We start from the raw sequence: 25,326 nt of genomic DNA, 5'->3' as shown, positions 1-25,326 counted from the left end.
TGAGGGGCTGGTCCCTTTATTTTGAGGAGAAAATCATTCGTTTTCCTTTTTGCCACAGACTACTTACTACCTTTAATTTGCTAAGAGAAGGAAATGGGTGTCAGAATAAATGTGTGTAACTCTTGGTCTCTGGTGAAAGCTTGTAAGCGGATAGATATACACAGAATCATAAACTGTTCCTTTTGAGTTCTGTCCCTCAGCTAGATTCTCACAGTCCCAGCTGATGATGTAAGTTATAGGCTTATAGTCTGCAGACTTGTGACTAAAGTATAAAGACATCAATAGAAAGGGGAATCCCGAAGATGTCAGAGGGTGGATAGGCAGGTGGAACACCTCTGCAGGGGGTGCAGGGGTGTTTCCCAAGCAGGCTCTAGAAGTGGTGGGAGTGCCTCCTGAGGGGGCACTGGGCAGGGGCACTTAGGATGCAGACTCTGTGCTTTGAGGGTTGGCTTTTGCCAGCCTCCCTGCCAGAGAGGAGCGTGCAGCCTACCTTCCGTGGCAGTACAGGGAGGTGGCTCCCTCAGGCACTGTTCTCTGTTGCTTTTTTTTTTAAACAACATTGCATGTGGTTAAAATTTTTTTTTTTAAGTTTGAAATAGGCCCAGTTTACATAAAAGTTGGAAGCAGAGTACAAAGAATATTTTTCCTGAATCATTTGTGAGTTAAGTTGCTGACCTAACACCCCATCACCCTAGTGTATTTCCTGTGTGCAAGGACGTTTTCCTGCCTAACCATAACACAACCATCAAAATTAACATTGATGTGTTACCTCCAACTAATCTCAAACCCCATTCAAGTTTCGCCAATTGTCCCAATAATGTTCTTTGTAGCAAAATGATCCAGTTCAGAATTGTGCGGTGGCATTTGGTTACCAAGTCTCTAATCTCCTGTAGACTTTTCTCAGTAAACTGTTCCTTGATATTCATGAGCTTGATACTTTTGAAGATTACAGGCTGGTTATTGTGTAGACTGTCCCTCATTTAGGGTTTGTCTGATAGGTTCTCATGATTAGATTCAAGTTATGCATCTTTGACAGGAATATCACAGAAGGGATGCTTTGTTTTTCTCATTGCATCCTATCATGTGATGTGTGATTTTGATTAATCCCATTACTGATGATGTTCATTTTGCTCACTTGATTAAGGTGATGTCTGCCAGGCTTCTCCATTGTAAACGTACTCCCTGTTATAATTAGTAATCGTTCTATGCGGAGATACTTTGAAACTGTGTGAAATCCCTTACCAAACTTTAATTTTTAAAACGTGTTTACTTACTTATTATTTATTTATATTGTTATGGCCTCAAGGCTTCCTTTTTTATTCGGTGCATTATAATCCATTAATATCATTATTTACTTGCCAATGGGAGCCCCTTCAAACTGGCTTCTCTGTCCTTTTGAGCATTTCCTTGCTTTTTGGCACAACAAGGTGTTCTAGGCTCATCTTGTTCTTTCTCTACCACAGCCCTGGAATCAGCCATTTCTCCAGAGAGCCCTAGTTCTTTCTGTGGAGGATGTTGTTTAGGAGGCAGCTGGGTGCTAGATGTGCTCATTGCTGTTAGAGTGTTGCTGCTCCCTGGCCCTTCAGTAACCAGAGCTAGAAAACATGTATACGTGTGTATGTTTGTGTATAGATATATACACATCCTCATGTTTACATCTAGCTTCATATTTTATATATTATATATATATATACACACACATATATATCAGGAACCAAGAGTTCACACTCCAATTCCAATTGACACCATAGGTGTTTTTCCCTCTCCATATTTTAATTCCGTCCTCTAACAGTGAGACACCTGGTCCCATTACCCTTAATACATGCCCTTTTTTGATGGGTCCCTCTGTATGTAACTAATCTCCCATTGTTGCCACTGCCCTTTCCCCCTTTTGGGTGCCTCTTTTACCCTGCCCATGAGTCCCCATATCAGGCTGCTCCTCCCTGTCCCACAGTGGATGCCTTTCATACACCACTAGGGCTCTGTAATGCTGCATCACACCTTCCTGCCTCTACATGGATGCCTCCTCACCCAGCTTGGGCTCTGATGCTGCCCGTGAGACCCTCTGCTCCTCGCGCTTCGACTGCTGTAGACCCCTGTTTTCCTCTGCCACAACTAATGGCTCTAAAGCCATTAGATTTAATTTTTTAGGAACAGGAGAAGAGCTGCTCTTTGTTTCTTGACTTGAGTTGAACTTGGTTTTTTAGAAGTAAGGAAAGTATGGAACCCAGTAACTGCCGATATGTGGAGGCCTGGTCTCCTAATGTCTGCTCTCAAGACTTTACAAGAGAGAAGCTTTTTGATGTGGGTGAAATCAGATGAGAAAGCAGTGCCTGCAGGCGTGAGGACTTCTGGCCATCAGTGTGCTGTCCATGGGAGGGGATAGGACATATATAGTGTGTGGTATGGGGGTCTGTAGCAGTCGGGGGATGCAGGAGACATTGATGTTCCTCTCTGAGGTTGCCTTATGCATTGGATTTATAGGCCCACAGTATGGGGGTCCAGGCTTGGCCAGGCAGGCATAGCCCAACGGGGTAGTAGTGGTAATAATAGTAAGCTAATGTGTATTGAGCCCTATGTGCCAGACCCTGCTTTTAGTGCTTCACGTGTGTCCTCTCATTTCACTCTCACTTAAGGAGTAAGAGCTGTTATTGTCATTTTACAGGTGAGGAATTGAAGAAGAGAACTTGCCCAAGGTGCCGTGGCAAATAAGTGGTAAAACCAGGATTCAAACCCAGAAGCCCTCCTGAATCGCAATGCTTAATTGCCTGTAGTATTTGGCAGATGGGGTCTGGTTGCCTATAAACACTTTACACACTCTCTATACACCTTGGAAAGCATTAAGACTTTCAAAAGTCCTTATGCATAGCCTGCCTTTGAGGGGTTAGAGAAGAGCTCTAAGGCCCTGATGGACTTTGCATCCAAGCTCGAATGTGTAGCCTCAGCAGACTGGTGTCTCCCATCTCAGCAAGGCTTTCAGTACTGTTCAGGAGTGGGTGATGGAGAAGAGTTATTTTGGAATCTGGCTTTCAAAGGGATGTTAGCCCGTTTGCCTTTCCAAGGGATTCCATAATGAAACTCAAGCCAGCCTTTGTCTATCCCAGGCTATGGAGTTTGGCTGCGTTTTTGGAGAGGCTGTTAAGCCACGGTGTAAACAAGCACTGCGCCTGTGTTAGAATGTGAAGAACTTAAAATGCTTTTCGGTCTTAGCTCCACATGGAATCTCACTATAGGAATAGGGAAATTGAGGACCCACACGAGCACACATCCTAATAAATATGCAGGCAAGTTGTTGTACGTCATTCTGTGAGTCCCAGGAGAGCTGGCACAAGGAGTGGTACTTGGCATTGTCCATGTCCACTCTGGTGGTAGTGACCTCGTTGCCTCGAGTGTGCTCGGGACATCATAGGCTGCTAGCCTCCTCCATGCTACAGGAGGGAGCAAGTGCCCATTTGCAGTCTTTCAGAGGCAAGCTTCTGGCTTGGTCAGAATGGGGCTTCAGAAAGCTTAAACTGTGGCCATTTCCATATTGAGATTTCTTGTTTGACTTCGAGGGTTAAAGTTGAGGGAATTTGAGTGTTGGGTATGAAATGGGAAAAACACAAAATTTCTGCTTCATTCCTGGTTTCTGTTTTTTGTTTTTTGTTTTAAAGGAAGCTTGAGTTATTTGTGAGTAAAACTTAGGCTTTGATTTTTATATTTCATTAGTCCTCTGAGGAGCAGACATTCTGCAAATTTAAAGGGAAAACTTGAAAAGTGATTTGGATTTTTTTCTTTTTGCACATGTTCACCCAGAAAACTTTACTAGGCTTTTAGCAATGCTCCTATTACCACCACATCTGGGTTTTCTCTTTTTCTTCCCTATTTAAAAAAGTCCTGCAGTCATTCAAGGCCTCTAGTAGAGAGTGAGTCTAAAGGCAGTGGAGGGGAAGGCCTGAGGCTGTTGCCAGCTGTGCTCTGCAGGCGTCATTCCCCCAGGGTGCCACTTACCAGCTGGGGGCTGGGGAATCACCAGAGTATGGGGAGCAGGCTCCCTGTGATGCGCTCTGCTTGCTGTCCCTTCGGGGGAAGGGAGGAGGGTATGTGGAGACGTCAAGGTACAGACAGGAAAGCCAGGGACCGTTGGCTGGGAACGGAGCTGAGGAAAGAATCTTGGGCGTTTTCTGCTGTCCATCTGAGTCTACTTAGCTCCCAGGACTGATTGTGCAACTGGGTCACCCCGGGTTACTTTGGGAAACTTAGTTGTAATGTTAACTGTTGCCACCTGAGAAGTGACCACAGAATTTTTCTCTCTCTCTTTTGAACTTTAGAGCTCCACTTAAAGATCAAGGCCAGTGCTGCATCTTGTTTTGGGAATGGTCTGGGAGATTCAGAGCTGTCCTAATGCTGTGGGGGCCAGTATTAAGGGTCTTGAACTTCAGTAGTGAATTCTGGGATTTCGAAAAAGAGCCCAGAAACACTGGGGAGCGGTTCATATTGTGTGAATGTTCCTGAAGACCAGATGGAAGAGGGCCACGGTGGGAGGGAGTAACCCAGACTCTCTGTTCTTTTTTTTTTCCCCCCTTTTTTTCCTTTTTCTTTCTTTCTTTTCTTCTTTCTTTTTTTTTTTTTTTAAATTTTCCTTCCCTAAGTTTTAGATGCTTCTGGATGTTCAATGCTAGCACCTTTACAGACTGGAGCAGCTCGATTTTCTTCATATTTACTTTCAAGAGCAAGAAAAGTGCTGGGCTCCCACTTATTTTCTCCCTGTGGTGTTCCGGAGTTCTGCTCCATATCCACCAGAAAGCTGGCGGCCCACAGCTTTGGCGCATCCATGGCGGCAATGATGTCCTTCCCTCCCCAGAGGTATCACTACTTTTTAGTGCTGGACTTTGAGGCCACGTGTGACAAGCCACAGATTCATCCTCAGGTAACTGTTGCATCATTGCTTCAGCAAAGGTGGGGTGGGCAAGGAGGGATGGAGGACCGACTTGCTTTCTGGGACCCAGAGGAACTTTCTCATGTCTTCTTGGCTTTTAGCTACTCATCTGGAGTTCCTGCGTAAGAAGCAGGACTTGACTCGGGCATTCTAGGGTAAGGTGGACCTGAGAGGTCTCTGGAGAGAACTGGGTACACTGTTTCTCTCTGGTCTCAGCCTTTGGGAATCAAAATATTTCCTTCTGTCCCATCCTTCCTCTCCTTTCCCTTCCCTCCTTCCATCTCCTGCTACTGCTGCATGTTCTTTTAAGGGCTGCTGTGTTAGCCTCCAGGATGGCCCCCAATGATCCTGGCCTCCTGATACTCCCACCTTTGGTAGTTCCCCTCCCACACTGAATCAGAGCTAGCCCTGTGTAACCAGTAGCGTATAGTGGAAGAGACATTGTGTGACTTCTGAGGCTAAGTCATAAAGAGCATCACAGTCCACCTTGCTCCTTTGGATCACTTGCTCTGGAAGAAACCAGCCACCATGCTTTGAGGACACTCAGGCAGCTCTGGCGAGAGGCACACATGTACAGAAACTGAGGCTCTTAGCTAAAAGCCAGTACCAACTTGCTAGTCATGTTTCTTGGCACTGTCTTGGAAGTGAATCTGCCAGCCTCAGTCAAGCCTTCAGATAACTACAGCCCCAGTGGACATCTGACTTTGACCTCAGGAGAGACCCTGAGCCAGACTGACCAGCCAAGCCGCTCCTGAGTTCCTGGCTCATAAAAGCTGTGAGATAATAAATGATTATTGATGTTTTAAGCCACTAAGTTTTGGGATGATTTGTTATGCAGCATTTGATAATCCAAACAACCATTGTTGGTCTGTTGGAAAGGAAAATTTCTTTGCTTGCTTTTTTCCTTAGTTACCATCTGTGTTCAGATATCTTTTACCTTTTAAGGTAGTGCTGCTGAGAAGCTTGGATTCGCAGCAGAGAGACACTTGTGCTAGGTGATATTGGAGTGCTTGGTGTTTGCTTCAGGGGCATAGTCGGGGGCTGATGTGGCACTTCATTACAGTGTGGGGGCCTTGGGTATGCCCGACTCTAGGACTGTAACTCTTCCCTGTAGGGCTGGGTTATCAGGTGTGTAATTTGGGGATGTGTAGACCCGTTGGTCTGAGAGCAGCTTTCAGTAATAAGAGGAGGAGAAGAGGATTGTAGCAGCAGACACTTGGGAGACAGGGAAGTCCATTCAGAGGTAAACTGGGTTCATTTCTCATGGTTGGGTTTTTTCACAGGAAGGGGTTCTGTCTTTAGGATAGTAGATTATTTTCCATAAACCCTTTTACAACCCTTTTACCTTTCCCTTTCTCCTCTGCTTTATGCTGCTCTCCCAGTAATGTAGTGGTCTGCCTTTGGGGGAGGATTGGAATCAGACCTGCTGAGGCTTGGGAAGACAGAAGCTAGATGAAGAGAGCATCCTAGGGGAAGGAACTTTGCATGAAAGGGAAGATGGATTGGGAGATGAGCCACACTTACTTTCTCAGCCTCCTGCTCCTACCTGTGCTTATAGAGTCATCTTTTCCACCTCCCCAAACTACCAGAGATTCTGTGGTTGGTGGGAGTTTTGGTTATGTAGATTCTCTCGGGTTGAGGATCAGGGAACCATACCCCAGTGCGCCATGTTATTTCCCTTGCTGATGATTTCAGTCACTGAGTAAGCCCTAGTAGGACCTAACATGTCTAAAACCTAACGTGTCCCTACTGCATAGGATTCATCCCTCTTCTGAAGCCTCACGATTGCTTGGCACCTTCTCGATGACATTTCCTGCTTTCTGCTTCCTGGCATGTGCCTCTATGTGTTTGTTTCTGAACTTTTTAGTTAGATTATAAGCTGAGATAATTATGTAGCTCTGTTCTCTTGTCCTATAGAGGGTCCTGCCAATGTTACTGAAGGTGAAGCTTGATTCATGTCTCAATTTGGTCTGTTAGTATCACCTTTCATCTCTCTTTCAAGGGCATTGTTCTTCTAATTTTTTGTTCTTTTTATTAATTTATTGCAATGCTGAAGACATAATGCAGTATAGATTTAAATCACTTGTATCACCAACTTCCTTCCCAGATTTAGGCACCAATGCCTTCTAGACCTAGGCTGAGGTCGGGCTTCCTGCTGTTTACCAGGATCTGAGCCTGATTAAAGATTATCTCCAGAATCAATGAACCCTGATGATGTGATTCCAAGGGCACTTAAGGAATTGGCTGCCCTGGTTCATTATTAGCAAAGCATTAGCTGTTGCTTTAGAGAACTCAGGAAGAAGCATTTGCTGTCTTGCTTATCTTTAAAAGGCGAATACGAATGATCTTGGAAATTATAGACCCGTTAGTTTACTGTGATTCCAGAGAAGATACTTGACCTGATCGTCAGATAATCAATCAGCAAACAGCTAGAAGAGCATAGGGTACTGAGTAATAACTTACATGGGTTTGTGTAGAAGAGCAAATCCTGTCAGATCAATCTGACTTCTTGCTGTGACATAGTGATGGATTTGAGTGGATCTAGGGCAAGTGATAAATGTAATGCATCTCTACTTCATTAAGCCTCTACAATGCTGTGATCAACAGGTAGGAAGGTGAGTGTGGGGCCAGACAGCTCTGTTGTTGAACTACCCCATGGACCACTCAGGAAAGGGATGGGGAGCTCAGAAGTGACTTAAGACTTATTGTTTATTGGCAGCTTAAAACCTCCCTCTCTCTCTCTCTTTTTTTTTTTTAAAGAAAACAAACAGGAAAAAACACCTTCCCTAAATTTTGCAGGTAGCAGGGTCCTGAAAGGATTCAGAGAAAGTTGGAAGATGGATTAGAGTTGTCAGTCCTAAATAGGTCAGTGTCCTTCCACTGAGGTCATCACAGGTCAGGTTCTCATTATAGGCTCTGTATTGTTTCGGTCTTTTGATCAATAAGGGCAGTGGAGAGATTGGAAAAGCTCAGGATAAGAGGAACAAAAATTCTTAGAGACACAAAAATAAAGACTTAGAAAGAAAAGAAACCAAGTGTGGTTTTAGTGACTGATTTTTTGTCCAGACTGGAAAGAAGTTGTTCCAAGGAGTATGATAATCTCTTCATTTTAATAAGGATAAAAAAGGAATTTAAATGGAAGCAGGAAAGATTGAGATTTGGGATGAGAATGAACTTCCAGAAGAGACAGTAAAAGGACTAGAATATGTTGTGCAGGTTAGATCAGCCCTCCCTAGTGCTCTCAGAATGGCTTGCTGACTGTCCATTTGACAGAGACACTTTATAGGCAAGGTCTGTGTGCCTCTTGGGGATGCACTTGGACTGTGAGTCAGAACCACCCCAGCTCCCCTCCTGCCTGGCTCCCAAGAGTTGAACACTTGAGGCCTCTGTACAGTGCACTTCTGATTCTTTTTGGGAGCGTGTCATACCCCTCAGTTGTGTAGGTAGAAGGAACAAGTTTTGATCCAGGGCCTCTCTGGAGGTTTGGCATGGGGTTCGTTTCTCTTATCTGTGTCTGGTATTCAGAAGTCCCTGAGTCAGCTTGTTGGGAGTATCCAAGAGGAATGCCACCATGCAAACTGACAGGTGCAAGCTCTATTGTACTTGAGTAACAATACTGGTTGTAAACATGGTAAAACATCTGGTATTTTCTATTTGTCATAATTTTTCTGTTCTATTTTTGTATTTTGTTCAGCTTGCTGAAACTGAAGCGGTTGCTTTGCCAGTTAACAGGCTTTCACCTTTCTGGTGTTTGCACCCATTTTGTTTTACACGTTTTGATTCAGATTAACATGATGGGTATTGGTTGAGTATGAGACTGTTTTTCATTTGAAAATATTTTTTCACTTACATGTTAACTTAGGTGGATTAAAATGTTTTAGAGACTCAAAATTTGAGGGATACAATTCCTTTCTTGCTTTAGGAATTGTCTCTTGATATGGAGGTAGGTTTTTATCTGGTTCGGAGAATTGCGGCTGCTTTGTCCTCGCCAGCAGGAGTTCATGTTGCCCATTTTGGTGTGGATGTGCATCGAATGATGGTGGCTGTGACCCCAAAGCCCAGGGAGCAGCCTGAAAGCTTTGGTGGGAACTTTAATTGTGCAGCTTTAACCTGGGGGCAAGTTCTCTCACCACCTCAGTGTTCAGAAAAGACCAAAGCAAATGTAAGTGAGGAAAATGAGGTATAGGCCACAGCACGTGGGGAGGAGGAAGTAACCTCAGCTGTCCAGATGGCCAGGGAGGGGCAGCCTGGCGCTCCAGTCTGGGAGCATGTGTCCTGGCTGCGCCTCCCCTCCCTCCCTGATTTCATCCATCAGGCTTCACCAGGCTCCCAGGTAGACTTTTTCTCGCTGCTCTGTAGCGGCCCTACTGACTGTTTTCCTTCTCCTCTGTATTCAAGTGCCTATAACTTTGGAGAAAAATGACCTCTGGGGTTGAGGTTTTCTAGTGTTTAGTCTTTGTCCACAGGGGCTTTTTTTTTTTTTTTTTTAAAGGAAACCTTGAAGAGACTCCATCTGCATTTTGAGTTAGAACTATGAGTAAAGGCGTTTCTTTTTTTATGGAAAATTGTCCAGATGCTGGGTTATTTTGGGAGGGCAGGGTGGGGGGAGGTCGATGATGACAGGAGAAGGGATAATGTGGAAGAGAGGCATAAGGAGGATTTCGGTATGACTTGAAGCTGGCTCCTCATTATTAGTCTTTTGTTAGAGAGACATTTTGGAAGACTTCACAGGAAATTGGTTAAGATCCCTACAAATCACGCTATATTGATTCCTTTCTCCTCCATTCAAGGCTTAGAGGCAGGAGGCCCCCCCCCCCCACCATACACACACGTTGCTCTTGCTCCGTATTCAGCCTCTTCCCCTCTCTGCTCTTGGTTCCTGTACTTTGCAAGTGGATGGAAAGGCCATTCCCTAGAGAGAGAACTCACCCTTCCCTCCCCATTCACTTGTCCTGGTCCAGGTTCCTCCAAGTGGAAGGGGTCGGGTCAGGCTTTTTAGCAGGAGGGCCCAGTTGCTGGGTTGTGGTCCATCTGCCTGTGGCCCCAGTCAGCCCGCCCCTTTTCCTGTACAGACAGGCGAAGGCACTGATGCTATTCTTCTAAACTGGGAAATGAAATGCAAAACCGACGTTAATGTAACATTATGGTTGAGATTAAATGCACCAAAATCAGGAAATTCAAAGTTATGCTTCCCACAGCAACTATAACTCAGCCTCATCTGGCGTGTGTAGTATTTTGTGTTAGTGCGGATGGTGTTATATGTTAAGACATTAAAGTTAACACCATAAGCAGAGCACAAAATGCTTGAGGGGGCTGAGTTATGATGACTGTGTGAGCCGTAAGTGTTCTTGCATAGGCTCTCGACTCCTGGAATAATTTTTCCCCTGCCCATCAGACCAATTATTGCCTTTCTTTTTAGTTATATCTCTGCTTTAATACATCTCTTCTTCCAGGGTCACTGGAAATGAATTCCTCTATTGGTGGCCAGTGATGGGTGGGAATGGGGCAGCCCACTAGGCCCTTTTGTCCTTTTTGTTGCTGCTTCCATAAATGTGGTGCCTCCCCCTCTCCCTCTCTGAGCCCCCCTCCATAGGCTGCAGTTTCCTGGTGGTCCCTCATAGGGATGGGCCTCCCCTGGCTCTCCCTGTGGCTCCTTACTAGTGCTCCCTGAATGGGAACAAGCATTTGCTGTGTCCGGATCTTGGCCCTGTTGTAACTTCATGTGAAGGCCTAAGGGCCCTTCTTCATTTGGAGCAGACATAGCAATGTAAAAGTAAAATATACATCTCTGGGAGCAGAGCGCTGGTGCATGGTGTTGCTGCCTCGTGTGTTTGGCATAGCAGAGGTACGAGTGAAGTGGGTTTATTTGCTCTATTCAGTCTGCTTCTCTACCTTCCCCAGAGTTTAAACCTTTAAGTTGCCACAGTGTGTAGTTAGGCTATGGAGTTGCCTGGGGGTGGGACCAGGAACTTTCCTTGGGGAGCACGGGGTCACTGGTAACAAAATCACCACGTAATTTAGTGCAAATCAGGAGACATTTCCCCCAGCCTCTTATTATCCGGTGGCCTCTCCAGGGCTGAGACAGCTGTTGGAATGCAGATTTTGTTAGACACTGGGCTAAGGTTGGTGGTGGGGAAGAGCTCTAAAGAATAGGGCCATTGATAAATGGTGAATGAAATCAGGCACTGTAAACTAACAGTGACACTGAGCTGCCTTTTAAGGTTTTTGTTGAACATGACAAAATCAACCAAGTCAGTAAAGGAATGGGGAGGACCTCATGGTAACCACCTTAGAGGCAGCGAAAAGGCCTCCTTTTACTCTTTGGATAACAACTTCAAGCTCTGTGTTAGATGCTGGGATATAAAGACAAAAAATGGTCCTTACCCTCAGGGAGCTCGTAGTCGAGGAGGGTGGACATCTGTGTAACCACTGTGAAGCAGCATGATAACTGCCATCACCTGGGTGAGTTACTCAGCACAGTGGGCTCACAGAGGAGGGGACCAGTCAGCCCTGCTCATGGTGCAGGGGAGGAGTTGCAGAGCTTCCTGTTAAGGGAAGGTCAGGAGGCCAAGAGGGCCAAGTGGGTGAAGGCTCTCAGAACTGTAGCAGGAGTGAAAGAAGGCGCTCACAGAGTAAGTCAGGACCAACTGACCAAAGTCTGAAAAACCTGACCTGGATTGCAAGCTTGTTTGTGTGAACACTGAAAATGAGGAAGAGGGAGAAAGAAGACTTTGAACCTGGCAATTTTTTTTTTTTTTTTTTTTTTTTTTTTTGCTGTGCCGTGCATCTTGCAGGATCTTAGTTCCCTGACCAGGAATCGAACCTGGGCCTACAGCAGCGAAAGCACCAAGTCCTAACCACTGGACTGCTAGGGAGTTCCCAGAACCCACCAAATTATTTCAGTGTTTGGCTAGTAGGATTGTCTGTATCAGTGATGTGGTATTTCTCACATTCAAGTAGAACATCTTATTAGCATGCTGCAAGTGAGAGTACAAAGGCTACAAGAGGTTTAAGAGAATTTTAGCCAATAAAGTACGGGCCAAAAGGGTGAGGGTCAAGATAGAAATATGTGAGCTGAAGCCCTGAGGTACTGTCAGAGAGCTGCCCCTGAAGGAAGCAGTGGGCTGGGCTGCCGAGCTCTCTAGGGAGAGGGGAGGGCTAGGGGATGACATGACACCCCCCACCGCCCAGAGGACTGGCCGTTTGGATCTGGATCTGCTAGGCATCCCTTGGGAAGACCTTCCGTAGACTAGAGAGGTTTATACCCTTCAAACAGGTAAACGACCAGTTGACTAACATTGAGAAACAGAGGAAGGAGGGAAGGATTAATGTAGAGGCAGGAGGGCCTGGATGAGAAGAGATTTGCTACAGCGGAGGTGACTGGAGGGGGTCGGAGGTGGGGACGAGCTCTCCCTCTGAGCTGCAGCAACAGGTAACACAGCCACAGAACGAAAACCAGTTAGGCTGGGAAGGGAGGAGGGGGAGTGAAATCCAGAGGAGCGTTTAGGGTTGGTCCATGGGCTTATTCTCCCTGCCCCCATCCTGTCTTGTTTTACTTCTCCACTCTGTTGATTATATTTCTTACTTTGTAGACTGAAAGCAGTTGTCTGACATGAGGAAACTGATATTAGGAGATGCTTCCTCCATCTCTGTGTCTTGTTGGGAAAAAGGATCCTGCATCATTTTGATTAAGATGCCATTGGAATGATTATTTTTTATTCCCTTATCCTGGGTGTTCACAATACTTAAAAACCCCCCACAGTCATGCATTTATGTGATGAGTTTTGAGCTCTAGCTGTGAAAATTGAGTCATCGCCTAAAAGCCTGAAACAAGAATGTTCCCAGATTGACACTAGCCCCCGAGGCTGGCAGGTCTGCAGCAGAAGGGTGAGCAGGCTAGGACAGGCAGAGAAGGTTTGTGTGTGTTGTGTGCTGCCCTGGGCAAAGCCCAGTTAGGTGATGGGAGAATCAGAAAGAAGGGAGGTAGACTCTGGAGGGGGAGTCAAACATCAGGGAAGCTCTTAACCTGAAGTAAAGATGCCTTGAAACGGGATGCTGTTTAGGCCTTGCCCCTGTCTGTAGCTGGCCAGTGGGAGATCTTGGTCTGGGGTAGCAAACGTCTGTTGCATGAGCTCCACTTCTGTTCCAGTGCCATGGTCTAGTCCTGGGGAGGCCCTTCCAGCCAAGGGCTCGTCTGAAGGCTCAATGCTGGCAGAGGCTCCTCTCCGATGTTGCTGAAAGGAGAGGAAGTATAGTAAGGTTGGGGACAAAACTGATGAGCCAGAAGAGGAAGTGTGAATGTATTATTGAGTGGAAGAGAGGAAACAGAAATAAATGTTATAAGCCAGAACTCATGGGAATGGAGGGGAACGCTTTCCAAGGGGTTAAACATGGGCAGAGGGAAACTGGTTAGGAGCCATTACTTGAGAATGGGTTAGTGGGTTGGACTAAGGTGGTGATGGTGGGAATGGAGAGGAGTTATGTGATGTGCTGAGAAAGATACAAGCTTGAGAACCATGCTCTTAAGTAGCTCATAGCTTTTTTGGATACTCGTGGGCTCTGGTAGTCAGTAGTGCTCAGAGATTTGGTGAAGAGTGGAGAGCGGAACCTATGTAAATGTTATAATTCACTCCAGTTACTGCACTGAAGGTCCTTGTTAGGGACACCTGACATAGGTCAGCTCCTTAGTGGTGATGTAGGCAGTTACTCCTCTAGGATCTGTTTGATGAACTGCTTAACCATTGGCCTTTGGGAGGTAGGTAGTGATGCTTGGGTAGATAGGATGATAACTGGCAAAAAGCTTGGAATCTTGCTCTCCACAAGTGTGATACAAACTGAGGGCCATGGCTTGAGATTGTGATGTCTGAAGTGGAGTCCAGGGACTGCCTGCCTTGTTCACTGTTTCCCCCTTCCCACCGCCAGCACCAGCAGATTTGAATGAAAGGCCAACTGCTCAGCCAAAAGGGATTGGTAGTTAGTTGGGGATGGAGGAGGCAGGGACTGATGAGTGGGCAGAAACATGCCATTTTAATGAGGTCTGCTTTCACTAGAGAGGTAACATGACTAGAGAAACAATGCCAGGGGTAGGCATTAAAGGAGGTTCCCAGTGTTGGTGTGGCATGTGGTGAGGCATCTCCGGCTTGGAGCCTCAGGATATTGTAGGAATTGCTGTGATCCCGCTCTGTATCTGTGGCCAGTGTTAGGCCTTTCTCAGGGCCAAGGGCAGAAAGATAGCTCCCAGCTTACGTCTGTAATGAGAGGTCTTCCCAGGAGAGGTATCCAGTCCTGCTTTTTGGTTCATTTGTATGATGAGTGCTCTATGGGTAGCTGATGCCTTGGGTCTTGACCACATCGTTAAAGGGAACAGGCATTGCCATGGCAGGAAGGCCTCTTGCTGGCTTCCTAACAGAGATGTATCAACTTGCTCTACAAAGGTCTGGGATGTGACATACCAGCTTTTCCTCCCCTGGATCTTGATGGCCAGGAGAATGAAATGTCTGATGGCAGGAGCTGGGAGTGGTTGGCAGATCTAAAGGGCTCACCCAAAGGGCTTGAAAGTGGGCCGAGCAAGGGTTTGTTCTGAGAGGAGAGCTGAGAACCTTGGGCTGGGATTCTCACTTGTCAGTATCCCTGTGATAAGGAATTGGGCACACAGTTGTTCTACACTACACCTTTGCTAGTCAGAGTGTGGTCTGGGAATCAGCGGCATCCCCATCACCTGGGAGCATGTTAGAAATGCAGAATATCAGGCCCTACTCCAGGGCTAAATAGATTCTGTAATTGACAAGATCTTCAGGTCATTTGAAATCTGAGAAACACTGCTCTACTTTAGACCAGTGGTTGTCAGACTTCAGCAAGTATCAGAATCATCTGGAAGCCTTTTAAAACACAGATTGCTCGGCCCACCCTCAGGGTTTCTGATTCAGAAAGTCTGGGGTAGAGGCCAGGAATCTGCATTTCTCTTAAGCTCCCAGGAGATGGAGTGCTGCCGGTAAGGCACCATGCTTTAAACCACTGACTGCCTTAGCTTTCTTGCCTATAAAATAGGGCAGTGATACCTGCCTGCCTTACAGAGATGTTGGTTCCAACGACCCAGTGTGTGAGAGAAGTGTTCAGGCAGTGTGGGCAAGATGTCAGTCTCTGTTGCTTGCTTACTGGTCAGTGATTGTGAAAATCTGCCATCATGGCAGCCCAGTTGTTTCCCTTTCCTGGCCTCTAGCCGTCAGATATACGCAGAGAGCAGGGAACCTATGAAGCACCTCAGGGGGATGCAGTTTTTCTTATGTGAAGAGACCAGCAGCCCCTGGGGCCGTAGATGGGGATTACCAGGCTTCGGGAAGCCCAGCCAGCTTCTCTGGGCTCCTCTCCAAGCTGCCTGACCAGAACCTGCTGTCTGCCTGAGTTGGCCTGGTCTGTGTTGATCACCTGTTACTCACCCCCACCTCTTCACCCCCAGCTAGTGGATCTTCAGTGCAGTATTTGCACTGATTGGAAAAATGGTGTTTGTCAAACCAAGCCCCTGATTCATCTTGTGATCCTGAGCATGTCACATAACTTTCCCCACCTTATTGGGTGATTAATTGAACAGGCTTTGGCTGCATGTGCCCTGGTACCAGAATGTGGATTCTCAGCCTCCTAAGCGAGGGGGACTGAGACAGAGGCTGTTCTAATGAGAGGCAACATAGCCAAGTGGTTAGGAGCATGAACTCCAGCACTGGACCCTCTGGGTCTGAGTCTGGTCTCCACCACCTACAGGCAGTATGACTTGCCTTGAGCAAGTTACATGTACTCTTTATGCCTTAGCTGCCTTACTGGTAAAATGGGATTCATAATAGGACCCATCTAATAGGACTATTGGGAGGATAAAACGTAAGAGCTTAGAACAGTGCCTGGCATGTACTGGCTATATGTGTCAGCTCTTGTTAGTAGAATTACTGCTAGTGTTATTTTGACTCATGGCTTCATGGTGAGCTTTTAGAATATAGCAGGTGGCTGGGAGGCAGGCCCTGCTTCTCCGGGGAGTATAAAGAGAGCCTACAGGCCCTCTATGAACATGTAGACGGAGATGCAGCACTATCCGAAGAGATTTTTTCCTCCCACTGGAATGGGAAGTTGGACTTGGCGCCCTTCCACTTCCATGCCCTCTCTAGTGCTGCCTCTGGGGGCCCTTTCCTGCACACAACCTGAGATTTGTTTACATTAATTCCATGACAAATGTAGGTATACAGGTAGCTACAAAGAAATCATTTGGTTGTTTGCTGCCCTGAAGGGTCAGCTTCACAGAGGCCACTAATATCAGAAGTTATTTACAGTTGAGTGTCTAAAAATGTTTGAATTGAGGCTTACTCAGAGTCACGTGCGTGTAGAGGTAGACACAGACTCGTACACCCCTGGGTGAGGTTGCAGTTTCTAAGACTTTTGTTCTCCTTCATTTATTGGTATTATATATATTTTTTAAATACAGATTTCAGTAAATTATAATTCAGTCTGCACCCACCCCCCTGCCCCCAATAAAGAAAAACAGTGTCTATTTTCAGCCTCTTTTCTACATTTTAATTGCTCTAGGGTCTATGGGAATGGGTGAAGACGGACATGTAGGTGAAAAATCAGCCTTTTAAAGCTCCAATTTTTTACCCTTCCTTGTCCTGAAACTTCGAGCATCAGCTCTCATCTGTCAAAGTGTAAATCAGCAATTAAAACCCAAACAGCCAAATGCCAAAGATGACCCGAAGCACAAAGCAACTGACAAACAAGTCTGGACAAATCGACGGGTAATTTATAAGCTTTGCCCTAAAATCTAATTATTTGGCAATTCGAATTTGCAGCCAGCCAGGGCTCGGCAATAAATTTAACCCGCCATAAATTATTTAGGAGCAGGCTGTGGTGTAAATCAAAACCACGAGTGTTTGTTTAAGAAATAAGCTCCTTGTGCATAAAATGTCTTTTTTTTTTTTCCAAAGGAGAAACTGTTAAGCAAACCGTGTTCCCTTCATTGCCCAGTGCAGCCCTCACTTCTCACTCTCAACTTCCCCTCTCCCCTGTGGCCAAGAGGCTCCTTGATCGCTTGGAGAAAGGGCCTGCCTTTGCATGGAACTTTTATCCAAAAATCATTGTCTGGATAAAACCCTTATTTTCGCCAGGTGCTGCTTTTTCTACCTTGCTGTGTGATGATGTTGCTTTTGGATTTTTATCAAACCTTTCTGTGCAGGGTGCACACTTTTGGACTGAGAGTCAGTGAGTGGAGAGAAGGAATAGATTAGTTGTTACTGTCTCTAAATTGAGGGAATGCCAGCTCCTGGGTTGAGATGGGGGAATCATGAAAAATGATCTGCTCATTTCAGGACCATAGAAACATCAGCTCAGGCAAAGTAGAATCTGTGCTTTGGAGAAAAGGTCTGTAAGAATGCTACACTGTTAAACCCTCTATCCCATTGTCAAGAAATGCCTAACCCAAGTCAATTCCTTTCATTGTTGCTGTTGTATCTTTGAATATAATCTTATCACTGCAGACAATTTACCATAAGGGAGTTTGAATACACTGAAAGCAACCCACACATTTATTTCTTGTAATCTACTGATTGTGGGTGTGAAATTTCATTTGAAATGCTCTTGTAGTTTTGTCCTCAGTTTATCAAGAGAATCATTGGGATTCCTACTTAAGCAATTAGAAAGTAGCTGTGTTTGAAATCTCTGCTCCAACTGAAACTTCTATTCACTTAAAAAGGTAAAAGAATATTTGCTTGGTGCTTCTATCTTCCCTCCCCTTTGAAAAAAAAAAGATATTTGCAGCTGGCATTTTATTGAGTGAGACAGCAGATACAAGAGGTTTAGAACCATGGATACTTTGAAAAATTTAAGTTCTAAGGCTTTTGAGCTTAGTTGTCAAGTTGTGGTCAGTTCCCATCCTCCATCAGCAGACCAGCTTTTGGGGGTTATGGTGCTCTACCCTTGGACAACCTAGTAGTGCAGGTATCGGTGAATGGTGTAGGGTGACCAGCTGTCCCAATTTTAGCAAATTCCTGCTCTAGGAACCTGTGGTTCCAGGCAAACAGAAAACTGGGGTGTTGGTGGTTTGTAGCAGTTGAGGGAGGGTGGGAGACCGCTTAGAGATGAGAGGCAGAAAGTAGAAAGTATTGGTACTTTGGAGTGATACATGTCTGTGTTTGAATCCTGGCTCTCCCACCCACTATCTTGTCACCTTAGGTGGATCACTTTACCTCTCTGGTCCTACGGAGAACTGGGAAAACAGATAATTTTCTGTTAGAGCCATGCCCTTGGCTTCTGTCTTGGGATTTATTGGCCCCTTCATGTGTTTACTCACCAAAAGCTGAGAGTGAGGTCTGTGTGCTAGAATGACCTGGGTGCCAGAGATGCAAACTGAAGGCTTATGGTTCTGCCCTTCTGGAGCCCAGAGCCATCTGTGTCCCTGCAGCCGTAGTGGAGGCTTTTCAGTAGCAATCCTGCAGGACTTTCTGCCTGGATGGTCTGCATTCATTGCTCTTATAATGCGAGAATAGCCTTTCTTCCTAGGAGATAGGAGACTGAGCTCCTTAAAGACAGCCTTTCAGACTAAAAGAATCAGATTTTTCTCGACCCTTCAGATTTTGAAAGTTGTTAGTCCTACTCTAAGTCTCATTTTCCCATTTGGAGTCCCAACTCTGTCCCTTACTAGCAGTGTAACCTTGAGCAAGTGACAACTGCTTTTTGGGCCTTAGTTCTGTAAAATAGGGATAATAATGATTCCCATCTCATGAGTTGTTAGGTAGATTCAATGCGATCATTCCTATTGAGCATTTAACAGAGTGTCTGCCACATAGTAAACAGTAAGTGGAAAGAATGAAATGATTCCATTTTGTGTGTGTCTCTGAGGATGCTGGGGCCAGCTCCTCTCTAGCCCTTGCCCAGACTCCAGGCACCTCAGACAGAGGAGCCACATCTCATTGTGTTTGCCTCTGTGTCCACACCCAGCCCCTGCCTGGTAACTAGTAGGTGCTTAATAGTTTTGGTGTATGACCTGATGATGATGACGATATGGCTTGTCTTCCAGGATTAAAAAGGGTAAGATAGGGCTTCCTAGGTGGCGCAGTGGTTGAGAGTCTGCCTGCCAATGCAGAGGTCACGGGTTCGATCCCAGCTCCAGGAAGATCCCACATGCCACGGAGCAACTAAGCCCGTGTGCCAAAAAAAAAAAAAGGGTAAGATAAAATGTATTTGAAAGCACGCTGTAATAAAGAGCATAACACTGGGGATGTCGTTCCCCTGAGCTGTTCATCGTAGGGCACTGTTCATCATTCGCTCATGGAGCTTTTCTGCCCTCTAGTTCATGTACTTCCCCAAAGCAGACTACATCTTATCTCTGAATCCCACTCCAACATCTGTCCAGTGTCCTGCACAGAGTAGATGCTCAGGTAGTTTAATTGAATGCACATGTCATGCAAAAGTAAGGAATTGTGAAGTTATTATTAGGGTTGGGAAAGAGGGCTGGTAAATATAAACTGGTTCCTCTTTCCTTCATGGTGCTACCTTTATACCAGCAGACACTCAAATGTTCCTTAAAAAACTTCTTCCCAGGGGAATGATGAAATTGAGGGAGGGCAAAGGAGGAAGGGCAGAAATAACAGTTTCATGATCTGAGCACCTGCCCCTCGAAGCTGGCACTTAGGGCACATCTGCACGAGCGCTTGGGTGGAATTAATGTGGTCGGCCTACAGCTTTGGGTCCCCTCTTCTCCTCATCAGCTGAAGCTGCTGGAGTGCTCTGCACAGCCCAGGCGCACTGGCTGCACAGTTCTGTCAGCTGGTACAAATGGGGCTCCTCTCCCATGAATGGGCTTTTGGGGCCAGTCTTTTGAGGTTCTGGGCTTGTCTGGGCAATGTGGGAAGGTTAAAAGTACCTAAGTGAGGTCTTTTCTCTTCTGACTCCCTAAAGGGTCTTCTATCAAAAGTTCCTCTTTTGCATCCTCAGTGGCTCAAAAGAATATGCCAGTGTGTAAGGTCATTGTTACAACAGCTGATGGTGGTGCTGAGGAGGGGCCCCTGCAGTCACATTCTGAGACTGGCCCTGCTCTTGGTCTTGGAGAGAAGGCTTGGCTGATGGGCGTGCAACATTGGAGAGGTGTTCAGGATAGGTCCAATCCACTGCGTTCTGGCCCTCAGGCATTGCAGGGGTCACTCCTCCTCACATGGAGCTGAGGCTAGCTTGTTCCCCCTCTCTGGGAGGGTCATACCTAGGGTGAGCACTTAGGTTGGCTCCATTTCCCCAGGGGTGAGGAGGCCAGCGGCAGGAAAGATTGAGCTTCAGTGGGGAAACCCAAAGGCCAAGTTTTAAGAGTATCTACTGGGGATGCTGACTCGGTGCTGGTCAGAGCAGGAGCTGAAGCACTTACTATTTTACAATAAATACTAATAAAATTCTAGATCTATAATAACATTTCACATCTCTAAAACAAACCATGTGCTTGTAAAAAAGTGGAAAGAGATCAACTTTAAGCCATAAATTCTTGGTAATAGAGGGGTTTTTTCCTATTTATGTTTGATAGATATTTTTGTTTCCAGAGGAATGTCAACTCCTAATTTCATAATGTATCATGGGCTTAAGAAAATTGAATTTAATAAAAGCCAGAGATGAATGGCATCCTTAAAGGTCCCAACACTTGTCTTTATTAGCAGGACAAACTGCAGGTCTCCAAACACTGCTTCTCTCCAAATGAAAGTTTAAATGAAAAGTACAGTTGTGTCACAGGTTAAATTTCATTGTGGGCCGAGCTAACATTGTTAGTGAGGAGCTGGCTGTATTTGTTTCCTTAGACACCAGGGCAGCCAAACTCACCAGGCTACAGAGGTCTTTCTGTTGGGGAAGTGTTTCTTCTCCTTAGTGGCAGAGGAAGGATGTATCAGAAATGAGCCTGACTCAGATGAGCCCCACCTCAGAGTTAGCGCTTGGAAATCTTGGGTATCTGGGGGACCAATGTGTATTTTGTGTGTGTGTGTGCCTCAGTTCTGTTTTTCAGAGCCGAATTCTCCTCTCTGACCTACTTCCTAGTGCGGTGGCAGGAGAAGGCATCACCTAGTTTAAGCAGCAGTCTGGGCCTCCTCTCTACCCCCTTCTGCCTCAGTCTTGCAGTCTTCCCACCCTTCCTATCTCCGGGGGCTCCTGTCAGTTTCCCCATCTTTGGGGCAGCCCCAGGAGACCAGGCAACCAGAACCTTTGAATTTCTCAGTCATGAAAGTTGGCTGCCTTGGTTTGGTCTTCATTCCTGCTGTGATGTGTTGGATAAAGATCCTTAAAAGCGAGCCCATTAGAGCAGGTATGTTTGGTGGGGAGATACCAGGCTGCCCTGGAAGATGGGCCATTTCTCCTTCTGTCTCCCCACTCATCCATTTCCTGAGTGCAGTCAGGTGTCCACACCTTCTGTGTTGCTTCTCTGGCTGTCCCTGGAGAGAACCAGTTTGCTCTGATTTTAGTGATACTGGAAAGGTCCTCACCAGCACGGGGGACCTGGGGTAGGGATGCCACTGGAGCTGACTGTGGGGGGCCACTGAGTGGGCAAAGCCCCCCTCCTCTCTCTGCAGTGGAGGCCTTTTTCACATGCTAATTTTACTCGTAGGATTTTGCTTTTATTTATTTTTTTTATTATTTCCTATTTGTCTCTTCCAGATGTTTTCAGGGCAGTTTTTTTGTGTTGTAAACTAATTCCATTCATGTTTTAAAAATTTATGAAAGCGCTAATAAAAATGTCAAAGTGGTAAAAATGTTAGCTTTTCCTCTGCTTTGATTAAATTTTGCAAACTGTTTTTGAATATTAAAAAGCAATAATTTTTTTTATTCTCTCTCCTGGCTTTCCCTCTTCTCTCCAGCGCGTGCATGCTCTCTCCGGCCCTCTCCCCCCCTCTGGCGTGTTCCTCCCTTCCCAGGAGCGATGTGTGAGGCGGGCGGCACAGGCGGCGTGCGGCAAGCCTGTTTGCGCACCAGGACCTTGGTGCTGTGCATCTCTATTAAATAACGGAGACAGATTAATCTTAGAGACACCAAACAAATTGTCACTCCTCCTCCTTCTCTTCCATTACGTTCCAGTGGACTGGGAAGGGCTGGCTAAGTGATTGGGTGGGGGTAGGGGGAATCTGAGGGGTGGGCGTACTGCCTGAAAGAAAGGTGGGAGGGCACTAGCTCTTATTACTCTTATTCTGTTTTTTCCTTCTCTTCAGCATCCCCTTTGGCCCCTTTGGCTTTATTATTTATCTTTTTTTTTTTTCTTTTTGTAAAAACTAATGAAACTCATCAGCCCTGTTTAAACTTCATATGCGGAAGTCTGTGCATTAGTCTGATTGCTGGTTATTTATGTGATTGGAGACCCAGGCCCATTCCAGGGAGGAACCCGGGCAAGAGGAAGGGGGGCCTACTTTTAGGGGCTTGAGTGAGCAGGCCTCTGCTAGAGAACCAGTTGGAGAAATGGGGGCAGATGTTCCCACTGTCTTGCTTCCCTTTTCCAGAGACAGTGGGGATGGTGTGTGTGTCGAGTCCTTGGAACCTGTGAGGATGTCAGCAGTGGGAAGGTTAGGCCCATCTCGCTTGATCTTGGGTTTGGCCTGGCAGGAGCTGATGAGTCCAAAACACTTCCCCATTCTTGACTCTGAGTTATTTGAAATGGTTGGATAAAAAAAACTTATTCCTCCTTTTCTGGGCCTTTGCCGTTCCAGGAAATCATCGAGTTCCCTATCCTGAAGCTAAATGGCCGGACCATGGAGATTGAGTCTACCTTTCACATGTATGTCCAGCCCGTAGTCCATCCACAGCTTACTCCCTTCTGTACAGAGGTAAGGGTGCTGGCTGGGCAGCAACGGTTGCTGGGACGGGAGCTTGGGGATCACTGGTGCTCTATACGGGCCGCTTAGGGAAAGCTTAGGTCTTCTCAGTGGTTAAGGCAGGTGCACGTTGGACCCAGTAGGCTTTTTACAAAGCCTGCCACTCCCCTTGGGCCACCCTGCTCATTGGGGAACCCAGGGAGAGCAGTGGCACAATCTGTCCCAGCTTCCTCAACATTTCCCCTTCCTTGTCATTCCTCCCCTTCTTGGTGACCAGGCACTTGGAGTATAGGAGCCGGGTGGTGCCTCTGGGGTTCAGCTTCTTTTCAGTTCCATTTCCCTTAGGGCCCTTGGCAAGAGGTGAAGACTTCAGCTTCTTGGAAGCAGCAGTTATGTTCAGGCTTTCGTAGCTTTCTGGTGATGTTTTTCTGTCCTTGAGCAAAGTGGTCCTGTGTGAAGCATTGGTTGAATTTGTGGGAAGCACAACTCTATCATCGAGGAAAGAGAAGGGCAGTCCAAGTGGGGTATGAGGATAGCCTGTCTGAGGCTGAAATGTCCTTATCCTCATCCTAGGCTGGTTCTGTACTTGGCCACCTTGCCAACAGGTTAGTATGGCCCCATTTTACAGATTGTGAAACTGGGACTAACTGAGATCTTGATGCTTGCTGGAGGCTCAAAGAGCCATTGGCAGAGAGGAGGCACCCCTGAAGAGTTTGACTATCAGGACTGTATGGAGAGGCCTTCTGTGGCTGCTTTTCCCTGTGGTGCGTTGTGTTATTTACTCTGTGGTAGCCACAGGCTGTGGTGGAATCACGGGTCAAGTGTGTGTGGTAGAGGTGATGGGAAAACATGAGTGTTTTTGGAATCTTAAACATTTGGGGGTGAAGGTGCATTAGAGACTTTGTGCCTTCATTTAGAGACCTACTTTCTCCATATGAATGAAACAGGAGGGAAGAAGTTCTTGAGTAATCCCAAAACAATCCCTTTGGTGTGGCGGGGGCTGGGAAAGGGCCTGCCTGCACTGCTGGTTGGGCTCAGTGGGCTCTGAGGCTGACTTAGCCCAAATATGAGTCTTGAGGGTTGCTCCTGGGCTGGATGCCGGTGACCCAGGTGGGCCTTTTGTTATAGGCATCCATCTGCCAACATGTTTAGTCTCTCAAGCCTTTTGTTGTTCCAACTGATGATATTTGGTTGGAACAATGATGTTTGCTTCCTCTGGCTTCAGCTGTTTCCCCCCTCTTTCCCTTGAGAATTACCTGTACCACTAGGCGTGCTAATCTATCCTGTTTGCCCCACATGATGAGGAAAATCCCCTTCCTTATGGGAAGGGAAGGGAAGACTTTCTTCAAACCAGCCAGGTACCGGAGCCCTCCACTGGCCTGAAACATGTAATGTCCTCTTACCCTTTTCTTCCTCCACTGTGTGTACGCTGCACCTGCGCCACTTCCCCCGAGTGGGGTGGGGGCGCTGCACTCCAGCTCGCTGCCTGACAGACGGGCAGCCCTAAGTTTGGGGAAGTGCTACGTGTTTAGGGATGAAACAGAGCACTGCTGAAGCTCAGCCCTGGGCAGGAGTGGAAGCTTGAGAATATTGGGAAAAGGCTTTTTTTCAGAGCAGGGCTGGTGCTGCTTCTCTTTTGGAGAAGAGGAGGAGCGATTGTGCGACTCTGATGAAAGATGTTTCTTTTTTCTAGAAAGTTTCACCCAGGGACACACGTACATAATTTGGAGGGTAGTGGGCTTGGTGGCGTGGGGTCCTCATTACAAAGCCTGCTCTGAAGTGAGGCTGTGGCTCTGCTGCAGGCATGGATTCTGCCATTCTGTCTCAGGCTTCCATAGCGCAGAACCCTCCCTGGCCTGGTCCCCTTGAGTCCAGCCTCAGATCTCCCTGTTTCATCTCCCCTTCACTCCTCTCAGTCTGCCTCTGCACGCGATGGTCTTTCTGCCTGTGTGCTTCGTCTACCCGCCTGCTTGTCCTCCAGCACTCTGCTCAGGGTCACCTTCTCTGGGAAGCTTTCCCTGAGCCCAGGCTGGGCTGTGCCCACCCCAGTGTAGCACCAATCAGATACGTTATACTGCAGTCACTTATCCATCTCCCCACTAGACTCTGAGTTCCTTGAGGGCAGAAACTAGATCTGATCCATCTCGGTCCCATCCTTAGGGCCAGGCACCGAGTAAAAATACACATTCCTTGAGTGAATATTGTCAAGGAGGTTTTCAACCACACCTTGCCTCCCCTCAGAGTAGCGGTACTGCTGACTTGCTCTTTTGAGTAAGTAGCGTCTTCTTTGGAAAACCTCAGATCATCTAAATATTGCCCTGTCTTCATACTAGATGGACTGTAATACAGAGAGGCATGGACAACGGGACGGGGCTGTCATTCTGAGGCCTCGTCCAATCTGGTGGTAGTTGCCTTTGTGGGTTGGGAGGGTGGTCGTTATAGCCAGAGGAATCTTTCATTACTAAGTGTGAGGAACAACCCCAAACCTCCAGATTTTCCTAAGCAGCCCTTCTGGTAGGATTTTCTATGTTGCACAATAAGTCTTTTAAGAACCCTGGCCGTGTGTGTACACACACAAGCACATGCTTGTGTTGAGAGAGAGACAGG

At 46.6% G+C, this 25,326-nt stretch overlaps 1 protein-coding gene across 20 annotated transcripts in view; it reads left to right on the top strand.

Annotated features, from left to right (window-relative positions):
- The window catches only part of ERI3 (ERI1 exoribonuclease family member 3), a 124,002-nt gene that overhangs the window by 9,931 nt on the left and 88,745 nt on the right, over positions 1-25,326 (top strand). For 13 of the 20 annotated variants that reach the window (XR_009049147.1, XR_009049150.1, XR_009049151.1 and 10 more), the window contains 2 exons: positions 4,632-4,909; positions 22,615-22,731. Coding sequence is in view for 17 of the 20 variants with exons in the window: in XM_057708467.1 (XP_057564450.1) it covers positions 4,632-4,909; positions 22,615-22,731 (395 nt within the window). In the remaining 3 variants the exon portion in view is untranslated. Of the gene's footprint in view, positions 1-4,631; positions 4,910-5,019; positions 5,074-12,114; positions 12,195-22,614; positions 22,732-25,326 lie in introns of those variants that run through there. The other 7 variants (XM_057708563.1, XM_057708477.1, XM_057708625.1 and 4 more) reach the window with 4 other exon arrangements.

This window comes from Hippopotamus amphibius, chromosome 1 (genome assembly GCF_030028045.1).
Source record: "Hippopotamus amphibius kiboko isolate mHipAmp2 chromosome 1, mHipAmp2.hap2, whole genome shotgun sequence".
Lineage (NCBI taxonomy): Eukaryota > Metazoa > Chordata > Mammalia > Artiodactyla > Hippopotamidae > Hippopotamus > Hippopotamus amphibius.
The sequence above is the reverse complement of the archived record's forward strand: the minus strand, read 5'-3'. Positions and strand labels throughout refer to the sequence as shown.